At 39.1% G+C, this 13,148-nt stretch overlaps 1 protein-coding gene across 4 annotated transcripts in view; it reads left to right on the top strand.

The window, feature by feature from the left end:
• MID1 (midline 1) overlaps window positions 1-13,148 on the top strand; it is a 140,746-nt gene that overhangs the window by 106,811 nt on the left and 20,787 nt on the right. For all 4 annotated transcript variants that reach the window (XM_066176813.1, XM_066176812.1, XM_066176810.1 and 1 more), the window contains 3 exons: window positions 3,980-4,087; window positions 7,133-7,281; window positions 10,628-10,755. In XM_066176813.1, the coding sequence (XP_066032910.1) occupies window positions 3,980-4,087; window positions 7,133-7,281; window positions 10,628-10,755 (385 nt within the window). The remainder of the gene's footprint in view (window positions 1-3,979; window positions 4,088-7,132; window positions 7,282-10,627; window positions 10,756-13,148) is intronic.

Here is a 13,148-nt window from a genome sequence, read left to right as displayed (position 1 = left end):
ACTTTGAAACCACCACATTCATTTTCTTATGAGTTAAGCTGCAATTTAACTCAGGTCTCTGAAGATGAAAGCCTAGGAAGCCTCTACAGAAAGCAGAACAGTTTCCAAATCCGTTCTCAGCTTGTGGAGCTGGGAACAGCTGGCTTGCTCTTCCATGTGGGTTGGGAGGGCTTCTTGTTTCCAGCTCCCTGACAGACATCTGAGGAACTCCCATTTTTCTTTTCTTTTTTTTTAACTACACCTACTTCCTGAGGCAAAGGGTAACAGTCCCTATCCATATGTCTGGAAAACCTAGAAAGAAACCTCAAATTTGTAAGGTTGTTGGGGTTTTTTTTGGTAAATTATTTGAGGTCTGTGTGTGTTACAGAAATGGGAATAAATTCCTCACAAAAGCAGGGGAACTAGAATCTGTCCCTCTTCTTTGTAGATGCCATAGTTCTTTCTAATTCATAAGGCCTCCTAGTCAGTTTTAAAACTAGCATGGAAAAGAATTTATTAAAATGATACCAATAAAACAGAAAGCTTTAGGTTCAAAGTATCTCTGGACATGGATGTTTAAGAAACCAGTTGATGCCAAAACTAAGTGTATTATTGTCAGTGGAATATTCTATAAAAAGATGTCCTCAAGTCTAGCATAAACCCTCAGACAATAGATACCTCAGATTAAGGAATCAACCTTCATTTTGAATGGAGGAAGCCCAGACTGAAGTCAGCTCTCTCTATGATTTGGAGACTTTCATAAAGTGTGTGACACCAGACTTTATAAGGCAGCTCTCAGTCCCTTTTAACAAACTCCTTGGAAAGAACACTTGTTTTTTAATGTGGAAAAAATGTAAAATGTAAAACCTCAAATATTTTCACCAGGCAGCACTCAAATTCCTTGGCTAGCCCAGCTGGAAGTTATTGTCAAGGTTGCTGTTTGTCAAAGGGCTCAAGCAGAAGGAACAGCCTGATTCTGGTATTTTTGTAGCACCTGTACAGTGGAGCCCTGATCCATGCCTGTGGCTCTTTGGTCTGACATATGACTCCTCGGGAACATACAAGTAAATAATATTTAATGGTAATCTCACAAATAATCCCTTTAGGGCCACAGCTAATGTGGTGTACTTACAATTAGGCATGTGCTCAGTTATAAAGTTATTATTGAATCAGAGTCTTTAGGGGCTGAAAATATGATTAAGGAGTATTTCAACTTGAGAAAAGCCCCCAGATTAAATGTTGAGAGAGTTTTTTTTCAAACTAAGCTCAGATGTATCATATAATTTTAGAATATTATTTTCATTTTTAATAAGCTTGTCCAAGCTATAAAGTTGGGAATGTCTTCAAATGGAGTTTATAAAAGAGTATGCTTTCAGATTTCAAAGAAAAAGAGACGTCTGCAGTCAGTGCATTAAGAAAAATCCAGAGATTTTTTCCTTGCATTTTGTTTTTCTTAGTCCAGAGCTTTTTAGGTTAAGATCCAATTAATACATTATTCAAATCAACCAGAGTATTAAATGAAAAAATGTTGACTTAACCTTCCTGTAACTTTGTTTCATGACAGTTATCCCAAAAATTAATTAAGTCTTCTTGACAAAGCAAATTGGTGATGTCAGTGGTGCTAGAAGTAACACTTAGAGTGGAAGCTACTCAAAAATCCCGTGATGTTTTACCAATTAAGTGCCAAAAGTATTACTGTAATTAAGTGCTGAAGTTGGCTGAGCCGACCTCGGTGTTGACACAGGAGCTGTGCCCACATGCAGGGGATTGAGGGCTGCCTCAGGCTGAGCCTGCCCAGGATTCTCTGCTCTTAGGGGGAATTTCTACCCAGTAGTGAAACCAAAATCAGGGCTGGGAAACTGGTGCATGGTACAGCTTGTTGAAAGCAGCTCTGCAGAGTTTCATGCCAAAGTAAGATGCAGGATGCAGCTGAGGTGGTGGGATGACAAGAGCAGAGGGAATAGGAGGGACAGCGTGGATTGACCAACTTTTCTAGGTTACCTGAGCTATCAGTGCAGAGACAGTGGCACTGCTAGAGCCTTTGGGTGGGCTGTTTCGTGCTGTCTCTCCTCGTGGACCATGGTGAGAAGCCAGGCAGAGCAAGCAGCAAATGTAACGAGAACCATGGGCACCTGAAACAGAATCATAGCAATACCTTCTGCATCTTCACCAGCATTTGCAGTTACATTTGACCCCTTCCAGAAACAAATGTATTCTCTCTTAATAATCTTTATGTCTTAATTAATAATTAAGCCTCTAAAATGTGCAAACATACTTTAATTTTATGAAGGTTTGAGAAATATAATCCAAAACCTTGATGAAAGCAGGTCTTTATAAACAAGTCCGCTCTTTGCCCGGAGGATACAGTATATTTCACATAGGAAGGTTGTTTGTAAAATTGGTTCTGGACCGAATTTAGATACATAAGCATTTGCTTAAACTTAATGAGCTCTATAATGTGCTTACAGATCAATGCATGTTTAAACACATTGTTGGAAAGAAAGAATACTGATGCAGAATTATGGGGCTCATCAGACTGAAGAAACAACCAAGGGGTGCAATATAGTTACTTGTTATGTGAAAGTATTCCCTGTTGTTGTTCACCACTGACTCTTACCATCCCTGAGGAAAAGGTGACATGGCTTTGGGGCAATTAGCCAGGGCTGAAGGCTGCTTTACCGTCTTACCCTCTTTTAGGAAACTGCAAACGGAAACGTAACTCTGAAATAAGTACTTTTTTTTTTTTTTTAATTCTAGACATGATTTGAAATTTTTTGCGCTTTTTTTCTGATTCTTTTACACGTATATGTACCTATATATGTAAGCTAAACATGCTATGGCTGGAGGGGAAGTACTTTTTCTGGTTGTATACAATGTTGACTTTGCACTGGAAAGATCAGTCTCCTTCAGAAATAGAAATATTCATCTGAGAACCAAAACTTTTCTATTATAAGTTTTCTTCTATTTTTTTTAACAAAAGTCTACATTTTCTACAGAAAGCCAATATTTGTGAGTGGTTTTGCACTAAAAAAAATCATTTTCTCATATATTTATACTCTAGAGAACTACATAAGCACACTATTTTCTATCTGTTTTATTGCTGAGGCAAAGCAGGAATAATTAAGACAGTCAACACACATCTTAGTATTGTCACTTGGATCTTTGATAACTTGAATCTTTCAGGAACCAGTATGTGGATATATATTGTATATATAACAGTAGTTCATTGTCCTTTCCGGTAAAAGGACTTGGGATCATTAAATGCAGCTGAAAGGAGATAGGTTCAAATCCCCCTAAAAGGAGGCAGTTGTTCACTTCACTGTGAGTCAGGCTGTGGTGCTCATTTCTGTAGAATGATGCAGATTCCTAAGGTTTCCAGGATTTGAAGGAGAGACTAAATAAATCCATGTAATTTAATTCTTCTGAATATTAGTAATGATGCATAAATTGTGTCTTGTTCAAGAAGACCAAGCTACAAATGGTTGGAGGATGAGAAAGCATTCATGGGAGTCATGATACATGCTGGGACTTCTTTCCTCCTAGCATTCTTTACTATCAGATGCTGGCAGTAGCAGCAGTGAGAGGAGATGCTGCACCAGATGGACTCTCTGGTGCAGTACTTGTGCCCTTAAGCACACTGGTGCTTTGGATGGCTGCAAACCTGATGTGTGAAGCACCTCCTGAAGAGCCCTCGCTTCTCCCTGGTGTGTGTTAGAGCTGACACCACTCAATACTCACCAAACCAAACTTTTCTCACTTGAGTTGGAAATACCTGATAATCTATTTGCAAGTCCTGCCTCCTGCAAACAAGACATTGAGACTCAATTCAGTACTTCGCAAAATCCAGAAAGGGGGACTGAAAATAATACATTATACACAGAAAGGAGAAAAAAAAAAAAAGCCAAACCAAATATTTTAGAAATTGAAATTTTTAAACTAGAAGACAGAAAAGGAAAATGTCAAAGAAAGGTTTTGCTAATCATTAAGTCTTGCTTCGTAGGTAAATGCATCCCGCCAAGAAACCAAGCTGATGGAAGAATGCGACCAACTCATTGAAATAATCCAGCAAAGACGGCAAATTATTGGAACCAAAATCAAAGAAGGAAAGGTAAAAGCTTTTCTTCTTTAGATCACAAGTAGGTCAACACTGTTTCCTTTCGACTGCAGCTTTTTTGACTGCAGATATTATTGGTAGAAATTTGTAGAAGTCCTTGTGTAGTCCTTCACTACTGACTGACACTTTCATGTAAACAAGAATGAAAACCTTGAAGATTCATATGCTAGACCTCAATGGCTTATTTGGTATTTCTCTTACTACAGGTGATTATGGATTTTAAGGATAAAACCAGAAATGTTGTCATGATCAGTAAATGACAAATTATGTCCTCTTGATGTTTTCTTTGCTCTGTTATGTGCCTGACAGTATTTTCCCCAAAGTGTTAACTTTCACAAAATGTCACAGCATGTAGAATCATGTCTCACAATTATCTTCTTTTTTTTTTTCTAGGTACTTTTAACTTTTTATTCAAATACTATCACATAAAAAAATTTTCAGTCATTGCAATTCATGAGAATATGAAATCTTAATTATTTACAAAGAAAGATATTCAAGAATGTGCAAGAAATTAAATTAAGTGTGCATTTCTAATTCCCAAAGTTCCATAATTATTACTAACAAACACATTGAGCAGGGAAAATCTCTGGTACTCAAGTTTCAATGTATTTTGCTAGCTAACTCTTAACTCAAAAATGCACTAGAGTTGAATTAATGTTTTTTATTTTCTAGGTACAAGGTGTTTACTGTATAACCCCTAAAGTAACTAAGTCAGATATTCATTCTTCTTGTGTGGGAAAAGTTCAGCAAAGGAATAAAGTCAAGAGCAGGTTAAATGGTTCATGTGGCTGTCAAGATATTCCAATTAACTTGAAATGAAAAGCCTGTAGGCAAGGGCTAACTTAAACACGTTTGAAACCACATGTCCTGTACATTGTGAAAAAACCTGAATTTCCTCATGCTGTTAACAAAATATAATTCCCCTCAAATGAAATAGATGGCCTTCATTTTTGTTTCAAGTGTTTTTTCTCTGTGCAGAGAGACCAGGTGTGCTACCAATGAAGTAGAAAACTTACCATCCATTTGGATTTTTTAAATATACACATTGTTTTTAAAAAGTATGTTGCTTGCAAAAATGTATTCTAATTTCTATTAGCATGGAAGATTTGTAATACAACTGACTCCAAATTTATTTGAATAGAGCTGTTGTAAGAATCTGTCCCCATTCTTTGTGCTATTTTGTTGAGCTGGAAGTTATATTGGTGGAGGTCCAGTCGAGGTCTGGAATGCTTTGACTCAGATGTGGTATATGTTAAAGATTTCAAGGTCTCAAAAGCCCCATATGAAAAACCACAGGAAGTTCTGCCCTATGTATCCTCCTTTAGGAGGGCCTATGGCTAAGAGTATTTCTGGAAGGTGGACAAATTTCTCTATAGGACTGTAGGTGTGGCTACAGAGCTGGAAACAGATACTAAGTTCTAGCTGTGCCAGCGCAGCTGCAGGTTCAGTTGCACAAGTCTGAACACCCTGTGCATCTCCATACTTAATCTCATCTTTCACCCAAACCCTATAAAATCCCACAGAACATGTAACAGGAAAAATGCAAATATCAACTAGGTAAGAAAATCCTAGGGCAGATGTCATTCCCACCATTGCTGAAGTGGGTGGGGACTGAGTGAGATGAGACTCTTCCTTTTTCAATCTATCACCTTTGTCTTCTTGAAGATACAAGAAGGAATCAATCATGGCATGCCTTCTACTCCAAAAAACTCACAAGTTAACATTTACTTCAGTTCACTGTTTGCTTGCTAATTAATTAGTAAATAAAGAGAGAAACTTCTTAACACTGCAGTGAACATTTCCCTGGTTAGGATGGTGTACACTGAATTGTAATCTCTGCAAATGCACAGTTACAGGAAACATTGTAGCATAAATTCATCCTAGAAGCTGATCAAATCATTAGCATTACCAAAATCTGTGCATTCCCAGCATTTTCCTCTCTTTGCTGTTTCTATATTTAAAGAGATACAGATATTGCTTGACACAAATCATTTGGCCAGTATCTTTTTTGCTAAGTTTTTCAAAAATGTTTATTTTCCTACTTGTTTCTGTTGTCAGATATCTGCACTAAGATACCTCCATCACTGGTTAGGATGCAAATATATCTGAAAGTCAAATCAGCAACTTCATATCTTGTGGCCTAATTCCTGTGATTGGAAATGTTATCTTGATTATAAATTTGGACATTTCTGCCAACCCACTTGGTTGTTAGTTTCCTCATTTTGCATGTAACTGGGTCTTAATGTGCCTTTCTAAACTCCAGAATTATTTAATTTCCTTCCTATTTCTTACTCCTGTTCAAACTGTGATCCTGATGTGATAACAAAGGGAAGGACTCCCAGACCTTTCAGGAACTGTTGTAGTTCCTGAAAGTTTTGTTAGCCAACATTGTCTTTAAATGGAGGACTGTGCCCTTCCCTAACCTTTCAGCTAATGATTACAGTCACATCTACTGTGTTTATCTCCAGCACATACATTTGCAGTAATAATAATCAGCTCTCCAGCACTACTGTGCTTTTGTCCAGTTAAAAATATCTGAAAACACCCTGTTTTACTTAAAGCGCATAATGAGGTCAGGCATGTATTGTTAACAGAATTGAACAGTCTTTTTCTGTTAACTTTTATTTTCAGGGTTTTTCTTTTTATGAAACTCACCTAAGTAATAGGAAAAATACAGTTAATCTATAAGTAGCCTTTAACACGGATCTCATAATTTCAGGGAAATGGTTATCTAAATAGACCTTAGTTATCATGTAAGCAGAAATTACCAGGAAATGACGTTCCTTCTGCTGGAAAATAGGCCAGCTGTGCTTGTTTTGGCTCTCCCCTGTTGTTTTCCATGTGGAAAATATTCAGGCAGAAAGGCTGTGCCTGTCCCTTATTAAAGATGTTACATGGCTAGATGGAGTTCGCCACAAAGCTTGTCACCAAAGCCATTCATCTTAACTCCTCCTTTGCCCAGCTTTGCCTCTGAATTGCAAACCCAATCGCAATTTGTGACCTTAGAGACATGACTGATTTCCTGTGTTTCTTCTCAAGGTGGTGAGGTTGAGGAAACTGGCTCAGCAGATTGCAAACTGCAAGCAGTGCATTGAGCGCTCGACGTCCCTCATCTCTCAGGCTGAGCAGTCACTGAAGGAGAACGACCACGCTCGCTTCCTGCAAACAGCCAAAAATATCACTGAAAGGTAAAGGAAACATTCCTCTCCGTAAAAAGAAAAACCTCGCTTTAAGGCAGCTGGCTTGTCACATCAGAGATGTGGTCAGAGGCAGGGGGTAGTTGACATATTCCCCCAAAACGCTATTTTGTGCTACACCAGAGTGAGAAGAACCTTACTGTAGCACTAAATCGAATCATCCCTTTGAGAAGAGGAGCAGTCAAAAAACGGTGAAAATTAAGAGTTACAATGATAATGGTATGCACAAGTGAAAGAGGTAGAATGGTTGCCAAGCAGATGTCTGATGTTAAACACACTTTAAAATATGGGTTTATGGCTGAAATTCCTACTTCATGAAAAATTCTGAGATTAAGAAAGAAATAAGACAGTTACTACATTCCTTAGAAGAAATGGGGAATGATCTTAATGGATTCATACTCTTCACAAAATAGCAAGCTACAAGATAACGAAATGCATAACTTTGTGAACCTGCACCATGCATCTTGAGGAGACAGAGATTCAACAGTCCAGGGGGTTTGGAACTTACAGCAGTTGTTGTGTTAGGTCCCTGGGTGCAGGGAGTTTCTACTCCTTTCAGGATCCTGGCTCCTCTTCAGCATGCCAGATATATCAAGGATCCCAAAGACAAGGACCATGCTATCAGAAAATTTGGTCTAGTTTTCAGTGCAGTGCTGTGCATGCTGAAACATACCTATTGAGTTTCAGCAGGATTTTCTGATGAAAAATATTCTGCTGGAATATCAGCTGTTTAGCAATCAGAATTTTTTTTTTTAATTTATAAAGTTTGAGGAAAGGAGAATATGGACAGCAAAAAAAGACATCAAAAGTATACTCTTTTTAATTTTTTTAAATAGCTATTTCTTTAAATAGTTATTTTTTTTATTTCTGGGTTCACATTATACCTTCACATTTTCCAGCCAATTTACCCCAAATCCAAAACATGAAATTCCCTGCTCCTATTAAATATATTTTTTAGTCTTTCACTTACTTTGGCATGCTGCATCAGTTTTCATCAAAGCTAATTATCAATTTAATAACAAGCCAGAAACGCTGGGTTTCCCATTACAGATTCAGAGAATTGAAAATCAGTTGAAAAAGGCAAGCCAGGTAAGGCTGTGGGTTATGTATGTTTCTCTCCCAGACTATGGTTTATATTCTGTCACAAAGCAACATTGGGGCATCTCAGCTGAAGACAGTAATAAAGCTACCAGTAACAAAAGCTGAATGTGGGGATCTGCCCTTTTTTTCAGTATTCAGCAGAACCAGCAGTAGGGCAGAAACTTGTGGAGACACAGGGCTTTCTAACTGACTACCACAGAATATTCAGAGAAGCTCCATTTTGAACTTGTAGTTATGAACAGTTGCCTCATAAATACAATCACAGGAGAGACACTGGGAGAGCAGAAATGAGACAAGCTGACATATGTGCCCAATCAAACTGAATTCTTGGCTATCACAGATTGCTGTCTGTAATGGGATGGCTGTGAACACCCTGAAAATCAGAGAATCATTCCAAGTAGTGAATAAAATGGAGGGTAAAAACAACACCAAGTGCTTGCAGATAAATTGCAAATGGAAAAAGAGGCTAAATAGAATTAATAATTTATTCCTCACAAGTAACTTTCTTAGTTCTCATGTGGTGAGCAACATTTTGTTTGCTTTTAGACTGCTCATGTAACAGTCTCACCAGGGCTCTGAGCTCCAGCAGCTAAAGCAATCTCCTGAATGCTCATTGCAATTCTTCCTCCACACATTTCAAAGTAATTGCAGTAAAATATTTTCTGTTGTAAGCACAGGTAACTGCACAAGAAAAGTCATTACATATAGTCTGATGATTAGGTTGTACATTATTTACAGTGGGTGAAAAGGATTTATCCTAGAAAAACCCTTTCCAATCAAGTACAGTGTCAGTGTTTACAGCGTCAACAATAGGCAAAATTACAGGACAAAATTCAATCCTCTGAACCTAATATCGTGACGTGGTGTCTGAAATTTTGAATTGTTGATCTCACCAAAAACTGACTGTAACACATGTAAATACAGACCACCTTTAGCATATCCCCAAAAACAGTCCAAAAAGGCCTGGTGATAATATATATATATATATTTTATCCCTATATATATATAAATTGTCCTAGGATATACTTTAAACTAAGTTCTACATCCACAACTGCAAGACAAACAATGCTGAAAACTGTATAACGAGAATATTGACCAGGAAACCTCCTCAGCTCAGCTTTTGAAAACTATGCTGAAGACAATGAGATGTACAGCTCTGGTTTTGACTTCCTTTATTGTATTTTCATAAAATACTACACAAAAAATATATGGGGGAAAAAAAAAAAAGTCTTAGTAAACATTTGTCCTGGAGTAATTTCAGTCCTGTCTACAGGAAAAGAATAATTTGGGAAAATTTTAAATTGATGCAATCAAATATTTTGATCAGATGTGTCATGAATGACACATAACAGACATAGATTGAATGTATAGTTGTCTGTTTACCTCCAAACTGAAACATTTGCCCAGTTTCTGTTGTATAGCATAAGGTTTAGTGATCTCTCTCTCCTTAAACCAGTCAAACTTTCTATAAACACATCCAGTATCCAGCTCTCCAGAAATATGCATTTTGAGAAACCAGGCTGAAGGGTCTGAAAAATGCTTCCTGATAGCATTTTTCTTGTGGAAGTTCATCTCTTTATATTAGTACATCTGGACAGAGAAAATGTGAATGTAGCTCCTGAACTGAGGTAGGTGAGGAGACTTTACAGTTTTGGAGGAAATTTAAGTATGCACACATGCTTTGCAGGGAAAAGCCTTTTAAAAAATAAACCATGCTGACATCTATTTGTTTTATCTCCATCCTGTGCCTTTTGAAGTTAATAGCAGCGTGCTGTGGTGAACAGCTGAGGAGGTGTGGGGACTGCACCAAGCCCTTGGGACAGAAGTGCCAAGGCATGCCTGGAGCAAGAAACTGCTTGGGAAAACAAGGGTTCAGAGAGATGCGGCATCTGTCAGGATTGCTTAAAACTCAGCTAATTATAGTGCTCTTTCTTCTTTGGTTCAATGGGTGATTAAAAAGAAGAATTCAAGGGATATTGCTGCTTGGCCAATATTTTGTTAAAGTCTCGTCTGACGCTGCACGATAGGCCTAAGATCAGTAAAAAAAAAAAATCATTGGAGATCTTGCTGTCAAAAATTAAAGTGGCAGGAGAAGTTCCTAACTTAAGCTGTATAAATAAAATATGTATTTTATCAAGCTTTTGGAGAAGCTATTACAACCATATTGATCAGGCCCACCTTGATATGAAAGTCATTGTGTCTTGAGTGCTAAAAGACATTTTTCTTTTCATTACAGGGTTTCCATGGCTACTGCATCCTCCCAGGTTCTAATTCCTGAAATTAATCTCAACGATACTTTTGATACTTTCGCACTTGATTTTACCAGGGAGAAGAAATTGTTGGAATGCCTTGACTACCTTACAGGTACTTTTTTTTTTTCTTGGGGTGCTACTATTTTATATTCCTCATAAAATAAGGATAAGTGATGAGTTTTTCTTCAGTTCTCCCTGTGGTTGTAACTTCGGCTGATTGTCAGGTGCTCACCAAGCTACTCTCACTCCATCTCCTCAGTAAGGGGAGAAAATAAGATGAAAAGCTCATGGGTTGAGATAAGGACAAGATCACTCAAGAATTACTGCTACAGGCAAAACAGAGTCAACTTTGGGAAGATTAATGTAATTTATTGCAAATTAATTGTAAAATAAGACACTGAGAAATAAAAATAAATCTAAACAAACAAACAAACAAACAAACAAAACCAAAAAAACTTTTCCCCCACTCCATCCTTCTTGGGCTCAACTTCACTCCCAACTCTTCTACCTGCTCCTCGCCAAGTACATGGGGATGAGGAATGGAGGTTGTGGTCAGTTCATCACACATCATCTCTGCCACTCCTTCCTGCTGCGCTTCCCCTACTGTGGCATGGGCTTTCTCCCATCGAATGCAGCTCCTCATGAACTTCTCCAACATGGGCCCTTCCAACAGGGTGCTGTTCTCCAGCAACTGCTCCAGAATGTATCCTTCTGGCAGAGGAGTCCTTCAGGAGTGGACTGCTGCAGTGTGAGTCCCCCATGAGACTTAATTCCTGTGAGAAAACTTTCTCCTGTGTGGTCCTCTCTCTGCAAGCTGCAGCTTCCACCAGGGCATATCACCCTGCCCCAGTGTGGGTCCTCCACGGCTGAAGATGGATATCTGCTTCACTGTTGTCTTCTGTAGGCTACAGGGAAACAGCCTGCATCACCATAGTCTTATCACAGGCTGCAGGGGAATTTCTGCTCCAGCACCTGGGACACCTCTTCCCTCTCCTTCTTCACCAATCTTGGCACCTGCAGGGCTGTTCCTATCACATTTTCTCAGTCCTCTCTTCCCCCACTGCTGCACAGCCTTTCTTACCCTTTCTTTAAAATGCTGTCACAGAGGCACTATAAGCCCCTGTGATGGGCTCAGCTTTGGACAGTGCAGGTGTATCTTAGAACTGTGTGTGTCTGATACTGAGTTAGCTCCTGATTTTTTCTGACAGAGATAACCCTTGCAGCCCAGCCACTTTCAAAGCCTTGTTACATAAACCAAATAAACTCTCCCTCTTAATCCTGAATGTATTACCTCCAGGAGCCCCAGAACACCCCAGGAAGTGTGCTTCAAACAACTGGGATTCAATTCCTACCTCCTCTCCTTGCATTCTTCACTACCAGTGTGTGAGGAAGTAGGATTGAGAAAGGGTTAAAAGCCACTTCAGCAGAATGAACAGTGAAAGAACAGCTGGAACTCAGCCTGGAGCAGCCAGAGGAGGGAAAGCAGGGTCCAAACTCTATTTCCCAGGAGATGGATGCTCCAGGTGTTGCCCTCTCCCTTGGGGCTGCCTCCTTGCAGCAGCAGATTGCTGCCTGGCAGAGTTCCCATCAGCAACAAGAAGCTGTTCAAGCAATCAACATCACAGGCTCAGCAGCGAAAGATGTTTTCTCATGTCGGCGACACTGTGTATTTCCTCCATCACAGAACTGGAGGATCTGGCAGTGTCTGGAACTAGAGAGCATGCAGTGTGCTCAGAGACAGGCTGTGGGGTGAGTTCTCCACACAGCAGAGCCCCACCTCGCCTCACTGAGATCTTTGGCCTGAGGAAGCCCACAGGATTAGACCCTTACTGAGAGCCTGAGTAATGTGCAGTCTCAGAGTGTACAATGACTCACAAAGAGAAACAAATTACTGTAATTTAGGGTGTTTTGATTCCAATGCCAGAATTAGAACAATTCATTCCAGCTCAATTGAAAACAGAAGAGATGTGGTAGGTTTTTATTTTGCAGGGTCTTTAAGCATCTGCTGTTAGCAGCAAGAATTTGCAATGAAAGGCACAAAGCACTGTTAAAAAAGCATTGAAAAATGCTTCCTGGGTCCATTTACTTGTCCCAGTTTTCAAATGATGTACTTGTTAGTTCAGGAGAATGGGAGGGTGCAGTCTCCTCATTGCCAACCACTATCTTTTCCAACCAGAGGACTGGCTTCTGGCTTTTCTTCAGAGAAAAGGCTGAAAAAGTTAGAGTTGTTCAGTCTGCAGAAAAGAGGGCTCCAAGGAGACCTCATTTTGGTCTTTCAACACTTAAAACATTTTAATAGTGTCTATTGAGAAAGGACAAGGGGTAATGAATCTAAACCAAAGGAGGGTAAGTTCAGACTACATATAAGGAAAAAAATCTTTAAAATGGAGGTGTTGAGACTTTGGAACAGGTTGCCAGAGAGGCTGTATAGCTCCCACCCCTGGAAACATTCAAGGTTGATTTGGACAGAACTCCAAGAAATCTGTCCCTGTTTACTGTCTGGAG

The sequence above is a fragment of the Chamaea fasciata genome, unplaced genomic scaffold (genome assembly GCF_029207755.1).
Source record: "Chamaea fasciata isolate MVZ Bird 193981 ecotype frontalis unplaced genomic scaffold, bChaFas1.0.hap1 SCAF_2, whole genome shotgun sequence".
NCBI lineage: Eukaryota > Metazoa > Chordata > Aves > Passeriformes > Sylviidae > Chamaea > Chamaea fasciata.
Note: the sequence above shows the minus strand (reverse complement) of the source record. Positions and strands in the feature narration are given on the sequence as shown.